Source organism: Perca flavescens, chromosome 2, assembly GCF_004354835.1.
Source record: "Perca flavescens isolate YP-PL-M2 chromosome 2, PFLA_1.0, whole genome shotgun sequence".
NCBI classification, from domain to species: domain Eukaryota; kingdom Metazoa; phylum Chordata; class Actinopteri; order Perciformes; family Percidae; genus Perca; species Perca flavescens.
In genome coordinates, this window is record NC_041332.1 from 33,621,122 (window position 1) to 33,641,259 (window position 20,138).

General features: G+C 42.2%; 2 protein-coding genes across 8 annotated transcripts in view; both read right to left on the minus strand.

Annotated features, from left to right (window-relative positions):
- Nucleotides 1–18: 18 nt before the first annotated feature.
- LOC114573562 (uncharacterized) lies at nucleotides 19–10,673 on the minus strand. The gene is made up of 7 exons (XM_028605832.1): nucleotides 10,603–10,673; nucleotides 9,062–9,177; nucleotides 7,918–8,963; nucleotides 7,380–7,487; nucleotides 5,448–5,961; nucleotides 2,679–4,718; nucleotides 19–893 (listed from the first exon to the last, which is right to left on the minus strand). The coding sequence occupies exons 2-7, from the start codon at nucleotides 9,162–9,164 to the stop codon at nucleotides 514–516; spliced, it is 4,191 nt and encodes a 1,396-aa protein (XP_028461633.1). The 5' UTR covers nucleotides 9,165–9,177; nucleotides 10,603–10,673; the 3' UTR covers nucleotides 19–513.
- Nucleotides 10,674–11,343: 670 nt separating this feature from the next.
- Nucleotides 11,344–20,138, minus strand: part of ctnnd1 (catenin (cadherin-associated protein), delta 1) — a 33,827-nt gene continuing 25,032 nt past the window's right edge. For 5 of the 7 annotated variants that reach the window (XM_028595465.1, XM_028595427.1, XM_028595475.1 and 2 more), the window contains 10 exons: nucleotides 19,098–19,115; nucleotides 18,767–18,832; nucleotides 18,453–18,580; nucleotides 17,286–17,436; nucleotides 16,945–17,140; nucleotides 16,599–16,792; nucleotides 14,515–14,562; nucleotides 14,308–14,390; nucleotides 13,358–13,452; nucleotides 11,344–12,926 (listed from right to left, as the gene is read on the minus strand). In XM_028595465.1, the coding sequence (XP_028451266.1) occupies nucleotides 13,393–13,452; nucleotides 14,308–14,390; nucleotides 14,515–14,562; nucleotides 16,599–16,792; nucleotides 16,945–17,140; nucleotides 17,286–17,436; nucleotides 18,453–18,580; nucleotides 18,767–18,832; nucleotides 19,098–19,115 (944 nt within the window). In that variant the 3' untranslated portion in view covers nucleotides 11,344–12,926; nucleotides 13,358–13,392. The remainder of the gene's footprint in view (nucleotides 12,927–13,357; nucleotides 13,453–14,307; nucleotides 14,391–14,514; nucleotides 14,563–16,598; nucleotides 16,793–16,944; nucleotides 17,141–17,285; nucleotides 17,437–18,452; nucleotides 18,581–18,766; nucleotides 18,833–19,097; nucleotides 19,116–20,138) is intronic. The other 2 variants (XM_028595446.1, XM_028595455.1) reach the window with 2 other exon arrangements.

The window sequence follows — 20,138 nt, forward strand, 5'->3', positions numbered from 1 at the left end:
AAAAATAAATAAATAACGTCAGATTTAAACTTTTTAATAAACCATAATTATGAAAGTTACACAAAACACTGCTTTACAAATACAGGCTCAAAACAAGATTTATTTTCTTCTAATAGTTACTTATAGTGACACAATGCCGTTACCTTAATCAGTCTGATCATTCAAACGACTGAAAATGTAACACTGACAAATGTAAACATTAAGAACTTTTTTCTTATTTGTCATCGATGCTTTGGCGTATCATTAATGGAAATTAAACATCCACTTGAACCTTGTATATGGAACTAAATAAAAGGCTCAAAACCAGAATTGATTCTTGCAGACAAACGACTGATGGTGAAAACAGAAAAGGAAGGACATAAAAAAAAAAAAAATAACTATTATACATTGCTTCACAGAAAAATGGACTCCTTCTGGCATCTCTGTGAACATACTTAAAACCAGAACAGAGAGAACATTAGGCCTGCCTAACTAGTCACACAACAAAGTAAAAACTATGCACACATAAAATGATTACTCTGCCTCGTCTCCAGTTACATCAATCTCGTTTACGTCTTCCTCCTCCTCCTCTTCCTCCTCCTCCTCCTCTGGAGTCATTTCCATGTTGACGAGTCCATTCTCACACTCTCTGGTCTGAAGCACTTTGTCTGGGGAGTAGAGCAGAACGTCCACCTCCTCTTCCTCCTCCTCGTCTTCTGCTTGATCGCAGCCCGAGCTCTTGCTGAAGCCAACCGTTTGTGGCCGAGGTGGACCAGTTGTCTCGGGCGTCCGGAGCTTTAAGTCATGCTCCAAAGGCCTTTTGTCTTCTTGGGGCAGGTAGGTATCCCTGTGAGACGAGCCTTCGACTTTGATAGCAGTCTGCTGTGTTGTACCTGTATCACAGGCTTTTTGTGCTTAAAAAATAAATAAAAATAAAAAGTCAGAAAGATGATCTAGAGTAATTGTTTTTGGAAATATATGTGGCTTTTGGGTTTTCAAAGTTTTTTTAATTTTTTATTTCATTCTTGGAGGACCACGGACACAATTTGATTCCCCTCCATTTTATTAAAGTGGCGTACACTTACCCAAGTTCTGTACCGTTTTGAGGTACTTCTACTTTACTTGAAGCTTCCATTTTATGATACTTTACACTTCTACTACTCCACTAACATCCAGAGGGAAATATTGTGCCACTATATTTATTTGACAACTGGAGTTACGAGCTACTTTTCAAATTAGGATTTTAATAAAAGCAAACGTGTTAGGGTTTTAAAATGGGATACACTGATTAAACCAGTGTTTTGAGGGCTCCTCGGCATGCTTCAGATTGAGTTACTGTATCGTCAGTACCACCGGAGAGATATTTCCTTTCTCAACTTCTGAAATGGTTCAATCTAAATTATTGGTTTTAGTCCCAAGAGTTCAAATTATCCAATGTTCCACAAAAAAAAAGTGCAAAAATGTGAGTAAAGTCTTTGTCTAGCCAACTGTATATTAAAGTAGCACAACTTAGCTCCTCCTCGAGCAGCTCCCAGACTAAATGCTTCTTACACATTAATACATCAGTATTAACCATCTAATAATGTTACATGAGATAATATATCAGCCCCCGGGGGACGTTTTAATGCACAACCACTACTTTTACTGCTGGTACTTTTAAGTACATTTTACTGATAATATTTTACTGATGTACTCTTACATATGAGTATTTTTTCCATTGTCGTATTGATAAGTTAAAATAAATGCTTTGTGATTTGGATTAAAACATGAGTTTTTGAATTTGCATGTCTCTTTATTATAAACAGCTTGGGCCCTATCTTGCACACGGCGCAAAGCACGACACAAGTGTCTTTGCTAGTTTAAGACCGATGCAGTCGTCAATTTGCCTTCCAGCGCCCGCGTTGTTTAAATAGCAAATGCACTTGCGCCCATGGGGGTGCTGGTCTTACAGGGAGTTGTGTTCAGGTGCATTCTGGGCGTATTGCTATCTTGAGGCAGTGAGAAGTGATCGCGCCATTGACCAACAAAATCCGTCTCTCTCTCTCTCTCTCTCTCTCTCTCTCTCTCTCTCTCTCTCTCTCTCTCTCTCTCTCTCTCTCTCTCTCTCTCTCTCTCTCTCTCTCTCTCTCTGAATGGACATTGATTGGTTTATTGCATCTTACGCCCAAAACATACCTATGATTAATGAAGTACAACCCTTTTGAACCATGCACCCAGCGCATGGACCCTTTTTTCTGCCGTCAAACTAGCAAAAGTGGATTTGGACACGCCCTAAACGCACCTGCGCCATGTGCTTCACGGCGTGCGCTTAAAATAGGGCCCCTAACCTAAAAGTAGCTCAACAAATAACAGTTCAAGCATCTTGTGCTCATTGCTATCACTATGCCATTCTTTATATTACCACCAGATAGCACCAAAGCAGGTTCTTTTTTCATCTTAGTACACATCCAAACCAAAGAGGGCAGGTGCTGAGTGTTTAGTGTTGTTGTTTTTTTTATCTTACACATATTCTAGTGAACATGTTCTTTTTCAGGCTAAACAATGAATCAAATGAAAACGATTCAATGGTTCAATTGTTGGGAGTTTAGCTTTTCCCATATTTCATTGTAAATATTTTATATTTCTCAAATTTTACACCCTCTGTACAGAGTAAGAAGGGCTTGGAAATCTGTGAACTAGGACTACAACAAACACTTTACCTTTATCAGGATCCTTCAGTGGCTTGGCCCCCTTGTCTCCCGAGACATCAAAGGAAGACACCGGATGGGACCCGTCCCCAAACAAACTGGTCTCCTTACTAGTAGAGCAGTTTGGGTCATCTTGCTGCGATTTGTAGGAAATGTGATTGTGATTTTTATCACTTTTGACATGAAAGAGCACGAAAGACTCTTTAATCCCGTCCGTGTTCTGAGGCTGCGCAATGTCCAATTCCGTCTGCTTGGTTAATTCTTCAAATCTGCTCCCACATGCCTTTCCTTCACTTTCTGCGTCTCTTGCAGTTCCACTCGTTTTCTTGTCCCGGCCTACTTGGGACTTCCTTGTTCTCGAGTGTTGGCGTTTGATGAGCTTCTCAAACTCCTTCAGAGTGACCCGCCGTGGCCGTTTGTGTGCCCTACGTTTTTTCCCTTCTGGGGTCACGTCATTCTTGTCATCTGCCTGAGCCTCTACAGGGCTCTCAGCACTTACGGCCTTCTTCAGTGGAATTTCCTCCACTTCTCTTCTATTCCTCCTCCATTTTCTACACTCTCTCTTTGTTTTTGCACTCTCCTCCTTTAGCAAATTGCTGTCAATTTGCAGCCCACTTTTTTCTAAATTGTGGCTAATTTTTTCAATGATGGCAGGAGAGCTCATTTTTTCAATGATAGCAGGAGAGCAAATTTTTCCAATCATGGCAGGGGGGCTAATTTTTTCAATGGCAGGAGAGCTCTCTGGAGGGCTCTCTTCAACCTTGTTTTTCCGTGGCCTTCCGGGTCCCCGTTTGAAGACTCCTGGTTCATTCACAACCTGCGCTTTATGGACGATGGGTTTTAAAACATGTTCTATGCCTGAGTTACTTGGCATCTCTTGAGTTTTTTTCAAAAAGGCCCTGGTACTGACCCGTGTCCGGTCAGTGTTAAGATCCCCAGGCCCTCTGGTTTTCTCTTTTTGACTTTCTGTGATGGTTGACGGATCATTGGGTTTCCCCGCAAATTTGTGTGGCCCGTTTGAAGAAGAGGCGGCCATTTCTCTTTCCTTTGCTAGCACATTGTTGCTCGACAAACTGACTGAACAAACACTGAGGTTTATTTGACCCTTTGTTCCATCAATGACTTTCACATGTTGGTATGCCAAAAGAGAACTGGCCTCTTGTAGAGGACTTGTGCTCTTTCGCTTCCTCTTTTTAGGCGCTGCAGCATCCCCTTCACTTGTGCGCGTTCTCTTCTTTTTAGACGCTGTAGCATCACCTTGAGTGTCACTTTGTTTAGATTCTAAACTTTCCTTCATCTTCACGGGACACAACTTCACTTCAGAAACATTTTGATGTCCAGCAGATATTGCTCCTCTCTCTTCCACAGTCCAGGATGCTGCATCCTTTTTTCGTAGACTCAACTCCAGACGTTTCGGCCTTTGCTTTGGCCGACAGCTGAGGTTTGTATCCTGTGGTAAAAGCGCGCTTTTATTATCTCCTTGAGTGATAGCACTGAGAGGAAATTGTAGCGGTCCGTGGTTTAGCGTGAGCCAGGGTCGCCCGTGTAGAGATGGCTGTGGCGGAATTTTGTCCCTTTGGTGCGGTGAGTCGTTGAGGGTGGTCTCGGGTTCTGCTGCTGAGGGAGACTGCTCTAACGGAGAAAGACATGGGGGGAGCCGCAAATCATCCATGCAAGGTAAAGGATACAAGGACTGGCCCCCGTTTTCATTCGTCAGCGGTAAAAACTGCAGGATGTTCTCGTTCACCTGTGAAGACGGGTCCTGGCATGCTGGGTAATAAGTAACGGTAGTAAGGAGTTTCTGATCGCTGGAGTAGAGAGCTGTGGGTAGGACTGAGCTTGTTGTGGGAGCTTCAGGATATGGACAATTTAGACTTTTGGACAGTGGCATGTCCTGGGGGCTGGTTCCATCTCTTTCCCCCACGGCTGGGACAGATGAGTGATACTGAGGAGAGCTCGGCTGCTGCTGCTGGATTAGCACAGCAGCCGGCTGTAAAGATGAAAGGCTTGAGCAGCTGGGCTGGTTCTGAGCTGTAAAGTAACAATAGATACCTGTACAACAGGTGAGAAGACAGCCATCAATCCATCTTGAATTTATCATCTTATATCTTGAAGCGGTTGGTGTTACGCAAGGTTCACACCGCCTGTGTTTTGCACAAATTACATTACCAAGTCATTGCAAAAAGAATAATTGAAATTAAGAGTTAAAAAACAATTAGTCAATTGATTAATCATTTAAGTAATTCAAGTAACATTCCCTTGTTCAAACTTTTCAATTGTGAGCATGTTCTGCTTTCCTCAATATAGTAAATTGCCTCTATTTTGTTTTTCAGACAGAATAGGCCATTATTCTGACTTAAGGAGATTGTGATGGGCATTTTTCAAAAAGCTGTAAAGCGCTGGACTATAAAACAAGAGGAGAGCTAAAAAAAGAAAACACAGATAAAAAGGATTATATCGATAAAGGATGGAGCGATAGAGAACTTGAAATGATCAACTTCCATGATTCAACACCCACCACATGTACAAAGTTATATTAGTGAATATAAAAGGAGAAAGAGTCACAACATGTCTAATATTTCTTTTTCATTATCCTAATTAACACATCTCTCCCTCCTTGGATGAAAAACGGCTACTTGTTTCATTAGCAGAAGATCTCCAGCTTGCAAGACCCACTGCTAGGCAACACATTAACCTACAATTTATCAATGAGGCAACGGTCTCCACATCTTGTTCGGAGATAAACTTATAAATCACAAGAAAACAAGAGGATCTAGATACCTGCATCTGTTGACGAGTGACCAATTTGTGTCCCAAAATCCTGGTAATACACACACCCTGCTGCACTGACGGCAGCATGCATCGGACTCTGCGGCTGCTCATTCTCTGTAACGGGGACCTGGCAAATGGCCGGCGCTCCGTCACGTATTGGTTGAGGATAATGAGACTTCTTGCAGTCCCTGTCCCTGTCCAAGTTTGGCAGGATGTTCAGGCCCATCATGATGTCCTCCAACAGCTTCTCTATCTGCTCATCACACTCCTCTGCAGGGCCTGGAGGCTGGGGGAGCGGGACTGACTCAACGCCGTCGTTTTGGTTTGGGGCGAAGCAGTCACTAGAGAGAGGCTTGGAGACAGACGTGGTGTTGGAGTGGGGGGGTGGTGGTGGTGGTGGTTCAGGGGAGTCGGTGGGAGCAGGCTGAAGATTCTGGGTCTCTGGTTTATGAATGAGGCCTGGCTCGACAGAGGAGGGAGGAGGCTCGCTGCTTGCCTGTGGCCTTTTGTGGTTGGAGCCATCCTTTAGAAAGATAAATAAGAGGTCACATACATTTGATCAAGTTTAGTTTTCATCAGACCCATTAAACCCTTGTGCGGTCTTACCGTCAACCTTGGAAAAAAAAAAAAAAAAAAAAGAATGCTTAGGGCCGTCTACAAATTACAACACCAAAAAGAGATACAACAAAAATATGTATTAATTTAATGATTAAATAAGGTAGTGTCTCCAAACTTACCTCAATTATAACTTGTTTCCTGCTAGTTATACTACAGCACTTTTAAAAAATAAGTTAAATTAATAAATATTTTTGTTGTATGTCTTTTCGGTGTTGTAATTTGTAGACGTCCCTAAGAACTCGTTTTGGGCATTATTAGTGGGGTAACTTATAAAATACACAGTTGGATCCATTAGCGTCTGCACTAAGCTATTCAGCTGATAAAGCTAACTCTCCCAATGTTTGATCCAGGTGAAAAAAAGCTTCTGGGGGGTTGTTTGGCTCGAGGTCGTGGTGCAAAGGACCCTAGGGTGAAATTACTCCGAACCATCACTTTAACCACCGTCGTGACACAGGTTACCGTCGGACCACGGTTGTTCGGTTAGGTGAAATAAATCCAGGGCATGTTGATCTTGATTCGTAGTACAGGCCTCTGCTGTCCATCGAGCCTCGGTCTGCAGCTCTGGCAGTCCAATACTAAGTTAGGATTTTACCTGGTGTTTGAATCATAATGGCTTTCACTTCTCCCAGAGTGCAGATCTGTGGTTTTGGATCACTGTGTTTGTTGCACAATAAATTTGCCTGTGACATTATTATTTCCCCTAACACTATCATTTTATAATCTCATTCCTTTCCAATGCAAAAAGACACTTGCATGTAAGGAGTTAACGTGTTTGAAAGCACTTGTCTTTTCTGGTGGGAGAGGCCCGGCACTCAGCAATTAATGTGCGAGTTTCCAAAGCAATAGGAGACAACTAATGGGTCCAAAGAGACCACAATAATTGCACCCAAACCGCAGGTGCATCAGTCCCTGGCAAAATGATTAGGGTTGGCAAATACAGTACTGCTAATTGGCTAATATGACTCAGCTTTGTAGCTGTGTTTGCAAAGCTAATTTAGTTACATTGCGTCTTTAAAGAATAAGTCCATTATCATAAAATATCTACCCGATATACAATACATGTTCATGAGCTACTGTCCCTTTAAATAATATGTCTATTGCTGTTGCTGTAGGATCTTTTTTAGTAAATGCTGTGAAACAATCACACAACAAATCATGTTCTATCTCTGCACAGCCATGCATTACCAAGACAAATCACTGAATATGTATTGCACTTGGCAGATTCAGTGATTCCAACTGAAATATAAACGTCCAATCAAATCCAAGTGAATTGGATGACAAGTGTGTGTGTGTGTGTGTAAATTCACCGTCATACTTCTTTACCTGTTTCAGGGAGGTAAGAACTGACAATGACTCGTCTCGGTCATGTATGCTCACAACCTCCCACACTTCTCCTTTGGTCCTCGTCCTGGTTCTCCTCCTCAGCTTCACCTGCACCGAGGGAAGACAACATGGCGATGATGAAAACCAAAAAAAAAAAAAAAAAAAAAACGAGTGGGCTTTCTACCCATTTGTTGTGATGGTCTTTTTTTTTTTAAGCATAAAACTTTCATTACAGACAGATGACAGGCAATGAGAGAGAGATTTATTTTTGCTATTTTTAATGCCAAACTGGCACTTCCTGTGAGCGAAGGAAGTCCCTACCTGTGGGGGTGCAGGACTCTCATCAGCTGAGCGGTTATTTTGCCTCGTAAACTTTACGGTCCATCACAAGAAAGTGGAAATTTGTCTTTGATGTGGTTCACAATGAATTTGTAATCTCACTTAATATAGCTTTTGGGTCAATGCTCACACCTAACTCTGGAAGAGATTTAATTTCAGGTTATGTTTCTACGTGAAATAATTAACTCGTCCTTCTTACCTTGACAGAAATCTGTGTGGCATTCATTATTGTCTGCATCCGTTTCATCTTAGCCATGTTCTTTATCCCGAAATGTGTACGCCTCCTCCCTGTAGGCTTTCCTTTTTCCTTTCCTAGCATCTCATCTCTGTTGCTTGGCTGCTCTATATTTGTTCTATGTTCAGCTGTTTTGCCATTTGTTTCCCCGTCCTCCAATCCTGTCCCTTCCTTAGTGAACACTTGTACGCTGTCCCCAACCTCAGATGACTGCTGGTTGGCGCCGTCTTCCTGAGGTGTTGGGGCATTTGAGTCGTTGTTGAGGGAAATGGGGAGTGTCATCGCGCTGCTGGGCAAAGCTGAAGTTGACGTGGGATTTGTTACGCTGTCAGAGGATCGGTCTAACGTAGACTGTCCATCGCTTCGTGCTCCGCTGTGCATACTGGAAAAAGGTAGGCAAGGAGTGGAGAATAAATGTTTATCATGTGTGACGTCTGGGCATTGCACTGACATAGAAAAACCCAAACTTTGAGCTTCAGAGCATGCAGGCTCTGGGGTTGGAGGTTTAGTTTGGCCAGATTGAGTAGAAGAACTGCCCACCATCTTTTCACCAGCTCTAACAGTCTGTGTGCCTGTGGATACACAACTTCTCTTTTCAATCGGAGAATCTGTATCTCTCTTTTCAGCCATTTCAGTCTGAACTTGCGCATCCTGCATTTCTCCGCTTTCATTTCTCCCTCCGCCTGCTTCTGCCTTTTCTCTGCAACACCCTAAACTATTTTCCTGGGGTTCTCCCTCCTCCCCCCCTCCCTTTTCCTGTCCTTCAACAAGGTCTGTGATCCCAAGCTGGCGGGCTGCAGACAGCACGTCATTCTGCTCTCCGCTTCCTTTTACCTCCAGCTTCCCAGAGTACAGAAGAGCAACGAGCTTCAGCAGGGTCTGGGCCTTCAAAGCCTGGAGCTGGATCTGGCGCTTCTGACCTGATGGAGGAGACGGGGAGGCGGACAGCTTCTGAGACAGGTAGGGACTGAGAGCTGCAAGGATGCAACTGTGGGTTGGGACTGAGATACCTTTACAAATAGGAGAGAAAAAAAAGTGGTTGATTTTTTTCTTCTTTTTATTACCCTTCAATTTAAAACTCAAGTATGCTCACACAGCTCACTCTCACCCTCGGTTTGCAACAGGGTATCACAGAATTGGGCATTGTTTTGTTGTCTCTGCAGCTCTCCAAGAAGCTGCATCTTAAAACCTGGCCACCGGTACCGCTGCATGTCCACATGGGAACTGGGAGGATGGAAGGACATAAGAGGTGGGGATGACAGAGACAGTAATATGGTTACATTTGCTGTGAAAGATGCACAAAGTACAACTACTACTGTTGGTACCAGTGGTGGGCCCATGCGCTTACAAAATCGACCTGTTCACTGTTTTATCGGTTGCCTCATTTTAATGTTTGGATGTGTTTTATCCCGTTTTGTTTCCACCTTAAGAGCACTGCCCCCTTTGAACGAAATGTCTCACTCTGTCCTCGTTCTTCACTAGATCTTTAAAAACATCTGTTACCCCACAAATGCAAAAGGGCGTGCTGTGACTGTAATAAAAAAAAGTTGGTACAAACTCTTCGACTTTGCAAAATCAACATAACCTAGGGTCAACTCTGCATAGCTTGGGTCGTGTGTGACTATCAGCCTTCATTTTGGACTGTGAGTAGGCTGCGGGCGCAGCACGTGGTGGAGCCCAACTGCGTTCGCGCAACGTCCGTGTCGGTGAACTTTATGTTAAATGTCTGACTGACATTTTACTTTTAAAAGGGTTAACTGTCGTATTGCCCGCTTTCGTTTATTCTATTTTCTGTTCAACGTCTTCTGGCCACTGTGGCTAAAAGTTAGCAGACAAATGAAAAAAATGTGATAGATAAGATTCAACAAATATGCATGTCCAACATATTCACAAATAGCTTAATAAATGTGACTTTAGCCCAAACGAATTGAGGTCCAAATGTCGACGTTTGAACTGACCACCGTGATTAAACCTCCTGCTGTCCTCCGGTCAAATTTGACCCATTTTCAAAACGTTTCTGTATTAGAAATGTGGGGTTTCTTTCAACCAAGTTGTCAAAGAAAATAACGTGGCTGGTTCCATACAACTATTACTCTTCCCAAGTAAAATACATGATCCGTTCACTACTTTCATTGAATGTGGGCGTTTTATTCAATTCTATAGCATTTGGAAAAGAAAAAAAAAGAACATTGGAAAAAAAAAAAGCCGGAAAAAGCATCAAAGATGCAGGAAAAAAAATCGACAAAAACATCGGGAAAAGTGACCAAAAACGTCGGGGAAAGTGAGAGTGTGTCGAAAAAAGAACAAATTGTTGAAAAGTTTGAATTCAAAAATTTTGACCCAGAAAAACAAAAAGTTGCATGGGTGACGGGGAAGACAACACAAGGGTAATAAGTTGACAAGGTTAGCTAACGCTAACGCTCCGCAGCTAAACGGAGGTAACGTTAACGCTAATTTAGCATTAGCTTAAAAATGACACTTACCACCAGCAGCATAATACGTCTGTTGCACGAACAGGTGTTTAGCACAATTAACTGTATTCTAAACGACGACACTAGCGTTAAACTAACCGAAGCATTAGCTACATGTTTTAACACTTTTCCTGTTGTCGCATTTGAAAGTGAGCCGCAAACGTAAAGCGCCACCTACCGGCCGCTCTGTCGAACGACAATAGGAAAACCACCTGGACATGACCAAAGAATGTTGTTCCGTTTGTAGCACAGGTCGAGGGCCCATTTTCATTATGAACTGCCCTTCACGGATTCATTATAAAATAATGTGATAAACAAGAGGAAAAAAGAAAACAAAAGTTTTGAGAAATTCTTTTTTTTATTAAAAACAGTATTGCTAGTTACATGATTCATTCATGAATGAGAATGTGCAACTTTTAAGAGCCAAGGCAGAGATTAGGGTGTAGTCCAGAATCAGATTTTTCCATTAGTGTTCCAGTATCTGTTAGAGGATTTTTTTTTTTAGCGAACTTGTTTTGCATTTAATTAAGACATAAACTAAATGTTTTCAATCAAAACTTAAAAACTGATTGCATATGCATTCACGAAGAGCACCCCAAAACATTTAAACCCAAATCAATATTAAAAAAAATACATAAAACCATTCAAATTAACAAATATTCTCTTGTGTATATATATATATAGTTTAAATGTGCTTTAAATTTTTCTCCACTTTATTTTTTTTTTAATAGCAAATTCTGGTCTATGCCTCCTTACTCTGTGATTTTCTAACACAAACCCTTGCTCTCCTCTATTGTCTTTAAGTCTGTCCACTCTTGAAGGCATCTTGTTACTTTGAGAAAACGAGGCATCCTCTGTCATGTTTCAATTGGCATGGAAAACAAAAAGGTTGAAAAAAAAAAAAAGAAAAAACACATTATACCACCCCTAGTGCTTCTTTTAATCATCCACTCAGTAGGTTATCTACATCTCACTCAGCACTAAGAATATGCATTCTTCTACAGAACAAGCACTGAAGAGAAGAAATGCAGGCAAAAACAGACAATACTGTGTCTTCTCCCATGTACTGTTCTGTAGTCTTAAAGCCAGGTAAATTATACAGAACTCAAGAGTTGTATACCTTATAAAAAAAAAAAATTGCAATAACAAGAATCAACCCGTCACACATTACATTATTTTGCAGAATAGAAAACTGATGAGTTCCATATACAATATTCCCAACTAGTAACCTGCTGAGAAAAAAAAAAAAAAGACACCTTGATTGGTTACCCATGTCACGTTGGGCACACCCATCAGACCTATCCTGCATGAGAGCGAGGCACTCCAGTTAGCCCACATAGGTGCCATTAGAGACAGTCTTGTATGTACACATTCATAAGACTACAGAACTGCAGATGTCAGTAAATTCAACCCATGACTCCTGTGATATCTCCCAAGGGGCTTACATTGAACAGAAACATCACTTTTAGAAACAGATGGACAATTTGTCTGCTCTATTTTCATCTGTAGGGATATCCATACAGGGCCCTCCACCCTTTTATATCTATGGATCACAATCAAATACAAAAAAAAAAAAAAAAAAAAAAAAAAAATGCAGCATGCATCTTGTCGATGGACTGTCACAGACACAAGCTGCGCACAAAACAAAGCAGATGACAGTTTTCAGTGTAGCTGCTGTAGAAGTCTTGAGTGGGTGAAGTTCTTGCATTCAGTTCTTGCATTCAGTATTGGCAGTCGCAGCAGTAGCAGTGTCATTTGGCACGTGTACATTACTGTGGTACAGAGCAAAGCAAGAAAAGGAACAACCACTACCGAAGCAGAAGCTCTACACATATCTGATTAGATCATAAAACATCGGTTCTCAGTGGTAGGAAATCTTTGTTGTTGTTGTGGCATTTAACCATCAGAGAGAAGAAAAAAAAAAAAAAAAAAAAAAAAAAGACATTTCCTCAAAACAGAGTATAATAGCCACTTATGAAAAAGTTCACTATAAAGTGTCCTGTTCTGATCCCAACTTTCTATTTTAGTTGAATTTGTCTACGGCTACGCTCTGACCTCCAAGAAACAGAAAAAGTTGTCAGATGAAGCCAAAGTCTCGTCGAAGAGAGAATTAGTGTTGCCTGGGCAAGTTGTAGTGTTGTAGTGTAGCGCGGAGATGTAGTGTTGCGGCCATGGTATCTGATTGAGTGGTTAGAGTTTTCGGAGTGCAGTGAATCGCAGAGCACAAAGTGGTCATAGTGTCTCGTCCGGTTGTCCACAGGGAGCAGAGGTCCACGTCCGGTTGTCTGTGTGGTTTCATCAGTTTGTCAGCTGCAATAGAAGAATGTAACAAAGGGAAAGATAGAAGAAGAGAAGCTGCAAAAGAGCGAAGAGGGACAGAAGGGTAGAGTCTAAAGGATGGAGTTTAGTCCCATCGGTAGTGTAGTGGTCCCCAATTGTCAGTTCAGCAAGGGCAGTAGGTGGGAGGAGGCTGTCGTCTTGTGATGCACACAATCAGTTTTTCTGCAAGAGAAGAAGAGGCAAAAGTGTGGAAATTGATCATGTGGAGCGTCTAATGTGAGGCGTTCATGCCTAGGCGGGAAAAATGACATGTAAAATTCAGATTCACAGCAGAGGCTTGGAAGAAAAAAAAAAAAATGTAATAGTGGCCGCTGGCAACAAAGTCATCACGTGTTAAGACAAAAATCACACAAACTGTGCAGAGACAGAAATTAAATAAAAAAAAAAAAAAAAAATCACATCTCAGAAGAACAAAAAAAATAATTCATTGACACTTTTCACCAGCAGGGGGAGCAAAAACAGTCCAAATACAGTACAATGGAAGCTCATAGACAACACTGGTCACTGCTAAACAGAAAAGTCACAGAAAATACACAACTAAGATATTAGGCCATGCGGTGAGTTGAGAGGAGCAGCTGGTGGGACACACATACCATGCGCTGACATGCAGTGTGACAGTGGGTGTAGCCTAACCATCGTAAGAATCCATTAGAGGCAAAGAGGCCTGCCTCTCCCCATACATCCCTCCCTGAGAGATAGAGAGAGAGATAGACCAAAAGAAAGAGTAGGAGTGTGTGATAGAGAAAGAGAAAGAGACCAAAGGTGACATACAGAATACAGAATTAAGGGGGTTAAGTGAAAACCCAGAGAAGGTGAAGAGACAGAAAATGGGAAAAAGAAAAGCAAGAGAAAAAGTGGAGAGAAATAAGGGTTACATAAGGTTAGTTGAATGTTAGGTTGTGTTTCGGGGGAGAGAACACATAAGAAATGATGTGCAAGACACAGATCAACTATAGTGCTTTAATAAGACATGCATCAACATGCTCTGTGGGTGTGTGTGAGAGCACGTCCGTTCACACTAATACTTTTAGCAGCAAGTGTGAGGATACGGGTCGGTGTATCATCCTGAAATCTAGACATCAAAAGGAAGGGGTGTGTGTCTTGCTCATGATTAACCAGTTTCATATTTTCAACCATTTTTATCTTTTCAGCTAGGTTGTGGCGTGCATCAATATCCAATCCAAAAAGACATTATTCGGCTTTGTGACGACAGACTCCACACAGACTTCTCCTGAATGGACTGGAATTATTTCACAGAGATGATGCAGAGGCAAACAGTATTAGCAGATGATGAGATAACAGAAAGTGCCATCCTTTGAAGCGCGGCTCGACAGCAAGTGTGTTTTTAAACATACTTTTGAAAATCGTGATCATGTCTGTACCATACCGCCGTCTCACAAATTAGTATTTTCTAGAAACGCTAGGGAAGGTAAGTAAGGGGATGCAGGAAGTATGTAGTTGAGTCATTCTCATTAAAATGCAGTCATGCAGGGTTATGTGTGTGAAAAGAGGCGTGTGCTGTGCATGTGGCCCGTTTTTTTACCTGTACTGCATCTTTGTCAGCAGGTTCGAGTGTGTTATCAAAAGTGTTCCTTCTCCCTCTCTGGTCAAGTGTGGAGTAGGCATCTGAATGAAGAGGAGAAACATATGTTAAAGAGAGAGTGTGAGTGTGTGTGTGTGTGTGTGTGTGTGTGTGTGTGTGTGTGTGTGTGTGTGTGTGTGTGTGTGTGTGTCCTGTTGTCACACTTGCCTGGTCCCAAGTCATTCATTGGAATCATTTCGCGGTCCCCTTTGCCCCCTGTGTATTAAAGACACAAAAAACAATCAAATCAAAATGTACTAAGTTATAAATGGGTTTGCCTCCCACAGAGAGACCATGTTAACAGCCGGACCATCTCCTGCCAAAGGTAGAATAGTGTGCAGGTGTGTTAGTGTTTTGTAATAGTATCAAGTGTCAGACAGGAGCCAGCTAGTATTTGCAAATCTATAGTTTACGCTTCTTTGGTGTGTGATGGGTGGGATTTGGAAACTTTAATGTCAGTGCCAAAGACTTCAAAAGATCTTTTGAACATATTAGAGAGATACTGTATTTTAACATAAACGTGATGTTGAGTTGAGATTTATCTAAAATGCCCCGCTGTGGTAAACCCTTAAATGTCTGCCAAGCAGGTTGCGACAAACATGCAAGAATTAATTGCAAATCCTCTTTCATTCTCCAATGTCTGCAAACAGCCTTTTGTCATATAATAGGAACCTATCAAGTGCAGTACATAGAAACACAGAGCGCGGACTCTTTGAAACACTGCAATGGTTACATTTGTAGAGCAGAGCTCTGTGGAGCTTAAAGCTTAATTTATGGTCGCCGCGGTGTTCCGGGCGCAAGGTGCTGTCATTTCCAGCACGAAGGCTCCTCAAGCTGTCGCCGCGCATGGTCGCGCACCTCCGAATGTTTTTAACTGTGCGTGCCTGCTGTGCGCGCTGCCCTTTCACGGTCGGCTGGGAAGAGCAAGTTCGTCTGTATAAACATCTGTATGATTCTCCATGTACAGACCACAGGGAGTCAAACAGCCTTAGATATGTGGTCAGAGAGAGACACCACACTGGGAGAAGAAGAAACATTTTGGAGAGGGTGGAAAAACATGAGATCATTTTGTCGAAGCTATAAAAAAAAAATAAAAATAAAAAACGGCTTCATGGAAAGAGGGTTCTTAACATGTTACAGGCAGACAGTCATTTCGATTTGGAGATTATCGACAGTCACGTTAATGATTAGAGGAGATAAATGTAATGTTTGGCAGCCCGTCAGTGTTTAACATGGATGTGTTTACTACTGCTAGCAGGCAGCCAACTGTCCTTTACTTCTGGTCTCTTCCTTTCTACTACTTTTTGCTTATGCAGTGTTTATGCAGTGTTTGCAGAATACTGCAGTGAACAATGCGAGCATAAACGTCTCCGTGCATGCTCGTAGCGCGTGGGCCGCCGTAGATGGCGCGCTACGAGCATGCACGTCCGTCGCAACACTGTGTCGCGCTCGAGTATACCCAACGCTTAAAGGTGCTCTAAGCGATGGTGGGTGACGGCACTTCTTCTTGACGTTCGAAACAAAACCGAGGCTAGCTCGCCCCTTTCTTCCGTGCACTAACCCCCCACAACCCCCAAATCCTTCTTGTCTGTTATTGGCTGGAACACTGTTTGTTATGTTTGGTGGTGCAGGTTGGCGTAGTTTGATTTTGTTGGCGTTTGTGGAGCCTGGGCTGTCTACAGAGACCGCGTTTTTTTTACAGTGTGTTCAGGGGACAGGCAGCTAGCGGATAGTGAGGAGATGTTTGCTGTATGTGACAAAAAATGTTGTATCCTTAAAAAAAATGTGCGACATTGCTTACAGTACTTTTAAGTAAAGTACTAGACTAACACTAGAACTGGAGCTTTTCAATGCCTTACATAAAGACCTATTGCAAGTGCACACTCAATATTCTAATTAAATCTTTAGAGCAATCAGAATTGGACTGTGTGCAAAGTAAAATTAATAATGTAAAAAAAACATACCATGAATTAGCAAAAAGCCTAATTTAAAGCACATACATCTGACCCCTAACAGTTTAATTTCTAGCAGTATGTCGTATGCTGCATTACAAACACGTGATTTTGTTGTTGTGTTTTGCAGTTAAATGTGACAAAATGTTGGCTCACATCAACAGAATAATATGCTGTTAATACAAACAATATTTTAACTGGACAGGAGACTTAAAAGACAGGATACACTGAACACTGAGATATTTGGCCTTTGCAAAGCAGTACACTTCACACGCACGCGTTTCCCTTTTGCTTCCTGACCTTTGTCTATGAGCGGCAGAGTGCTGTCCTCATATCCTCCGTTGGCCCTGGTGTTGTTGCTGGGAGGGTTAAGGTTGACCATGAAGTCTGTCTTCTTCCAGCCGTCCTTCTCCAAAGTGCGCCGCAGCTCCTTGTAGCCCCACACTGTCTGCAGCACCAGGCCGGCTCCACGCACCTCCCGCTCAGAACGATTACTGCTGACCCCAGTGGACAGGAGAGGCAGAGACAGAGACAGGGAATTAGAAGATAGGACTGAAAAAAGGCACGCATAATGAAGCCAAGTAATTCAAAACTTCAGTTTCAACTGGCGGAAATGGACAAAATATAAAAATAAATCAGCCCGTACCCGTCCTTGTTAATGAGCACCAGTCTCTCGATTCCCTGTGAGGCCCTGAGGCTCTTTGCTGCTTCCAGGCTGGAGCTCAGCACCTCATGGAGCGTGCTCAATACCGACACCACCGTCTCTTCTGACAGCGCTCGCACCGGCTGACTCTGACCACCGCCGGGCAGGTTGGCCACCAGGTGAGGCACCGCATGTTTACCTGACAACACATGACGCAGAAGAAGAAGAAGAAAAAGTGATGACAATTGAAAACACACTTAAAGATTTACGCTATCCTCTTGATACAACATATCCTTGTGTCACAGGCCGATTAGCTCAGTCCCCCAGAGTGCTCCAAATCTCACCTAGTAGATCTCTGTTGCGTGCATCAATGGCCATGTTGCGGAGGGCTCCAGACATGGCGCGGACCACGCGGTCGTTTCCGTGGGCCAGCAGCTCAGTCATCATGGGTAGACCCTTCTCCTGCCGCAGCAGGGCGCGGATGTATCGCCCATACTAAACAGACACAATTTGGGTTTTCCATTAAATCGGGGGAAAAACTACTCCAACTTTGGATAGACTGTTGTATTTTCTGACACGGCCTAATCCGAATACTTGACGACACATGCCAAAAGTGCTCCCCTGAGTGGACACATCTCTGTTTTACAAGTGCCCTCTATCACTAGAGTGTACAAACAGACCTTTGCTTAGTTATTTTCCAAGTGGTTTCCCTTTGAGAATAGAGTCAGATGATACAAACATTGGTTCCCCTTGCAAATATATACATAAAAAAAGTGCACAAAGCACAGATTTTGGGTACATTTGCATGAAGACATACAGTATAGTTACAGCATTTTGTTGTACATAATCCTGTCCAGAGGAACCTAAATTATTATCAGACCCAAAGGGAATCTGCAGTTTTTTCACCAGAATGGAAATCTGTGGAATTTAGCTGCTGTTTTTCTGCTTGGGGTGGACATGTGTTTGTTAACATTCTGAGTTTTATTTTAATTGGTTTAAAATCTTTGAAAAATCTCCTAAAAATTCTGCATCCGCAGATTCCGTGTGACTCTGATTATTACATTGTATTAATATTGGAGGTAGTAAGGCATTAGGCATATTTCCCAAGGATACTTATTGAAGGGTTGAGCCAACTAGTACTAAAACTCCCATTTGCCCGGATTATTCCATTCACTAATCTTACACGGTCTTAACCTTTAAGCCACAGTACTAAGAAACTGTCATTCAACACTGTACATGCCTCCTTTAACGAGGGGATGACAGTTTCTACAGTAATTTGTGGTAAGTATCCGAGTAAGCACTTTAGAAAAGGATGTGCACTAATGTGTACTTAGTCCATTCCCAAAACATCCTTAGATTTGAAGGACATCTTACGAGCTCTGTTTGGCACGTTGTATATTTTGTTGAGATTCCCACAATCTGGAATAGGTTTTTCGCCCAGCTAGAGCGTTTACTCAGCACAGGGAGTGTTGGTGAAATGAATTAATAGAATAATGAATAGCGGTTCTCACCGTCCAGCGTCCAGCACACAGGTTCTGAACGGCTCCAGCCGAGGCTTCCAGCACGGTGGGGTTCTTGGACTCCTTCAGCAGAGAGGTGTAGATGCGGACCACCTCTGGCTGGTACAACAGCTCATAGCCTTCAGGATGGAAAATGAAAGTGGGCAGGAGGAGGAGGGGAAGTGTGGAGAAGCAAGTACGGAGAGCAGGGAGTATTGATGGGAATATTCAGAAGAAATGGAGGGGAAGGACAAATATACATGTTATAAAAAAACTTTTTTTTTCTGCACTTTTTGATGAATATAGTAAAAAAGAAAAAGAGTTACCTTTAGCAGGTGAGGTCCTCTTTGGAATGTCTATTATGTCTGCAGCTGCATCCTCCTCTTTCCTACCTGGTATCAAACATCACAGCTTTAGAAACACCCCGAATCTAAACATGACATTTATTTTAGAAAATGAGTTCTACTGTTAGTACATTTGTTCTAATTTGTTTAGACATATGCTTTCACCAAAAAACTGAGATGCATGAGGCGTGCATGTTAGTACTAAAGACCGTTACTGACCGGTTAGCTCAGCTATTCTATTACTACTACGACGACAACAACGTGCGGTCATACAGCAAAGCAAAGTGCAGTCATAGAGCGGTAAAGAGCTTACCTTTGGAAAACCACTCATCTGTAGCCCAGCACGAAAGGGGAGAGAAGAGAAAGACAGAACAGGAAGAAGAGAGAGCATTGACAGTAAGTAAGAGGAAAGCAGCCATAACTGAGCCATCCAGTTAACACCTGCTTCCATCCTAACAGCCCTGCTGCCACCACTCAGAAATCAGCAATGTGACATGCCAAGTATGCCAAATAAAGCAGATCAAGGGACACAGCAGCTCGTCTAACCGTTTTATATACAACACACACACACTAACTGCTCTGCACAGTATCAGTTTGAGAATTTGTTGCTGTGTTCATTTTTGTGCATCACACCTAAAACGATAAATACATAACCAAAACAATAAGCGGATATCCAGTGTGGGATATCAACTGATCTGAGACGTTTCTTGTATGCTCCCACAATGAGCGTCACATCTGTCCTGCATAGCAGCTGCTCTGATGCAATCTTCTCTGTCATATGGTACTGTCAGTTATATCACAATAGAAAATCTAGTCTGGCGCCGTTCAAACATCCGATTACAGCAAAGCAAACACATTTTTTGTACAGACAGCTGTTAAAAAGCAGCAATCGCCCAACGTTTCTGGCTATTTAATAGTAATCTTTCCTTGCATTATTTTAGAGCTAAAACGATTAGTCAAATCAATTAAGTCACTCATCGGAAAATGAATCCGCAACCATTTTAATTCTTCGTTTCAGTCATTTCTCAAGGCAAAATGCCAAACATCACTTATTTCAGCTTCTCAAATGTGACGTTTTTTCATCAGTAATGAAAATAATCGTTTGTTGCAGCCCTAACGGTGCTTCTGAATTCTATCTGACGTATTCATGTAAATGTTGACTGATGCAAACTGATTTAATAAAAATAATAATAATAATAATAATAATAATAATAATAATAATAATAGGTCAAAGCCACAAAACAGTAGACAGAGGAGAAAGTGGGTGTGTGGTTGAGAAAAGACAAATCAATACTCTCAGTGAAACACAAACAGAGAGCAGCAGGAGAGAGGATGAGCTTTCTCGCAGTTGGGG

Coding starts and splice junctions, on each gene's coding strand:
- LOC114573562 (XM_028605832.1), bottom strand. CDS start 9,164: ATGCAGCGGTACCGGTGGCCAGGTTTTAAGATGCAGCTTCTTGGAGAG. Junction 8,964..9,061: donor TACCCTGTTGCAAACCGAGG/GTGAGAGTGAGC, acceptor CTATTTGTAAAG/GTATCTCAGTCCCAACCCAC. Junction 894..2,678: donor ACTGAAGGATCCTGATAAAG/GTAAAGTGTTTG, acceptor TTATTTTTTAAG/CACAAAAAGCCTGTGATACA.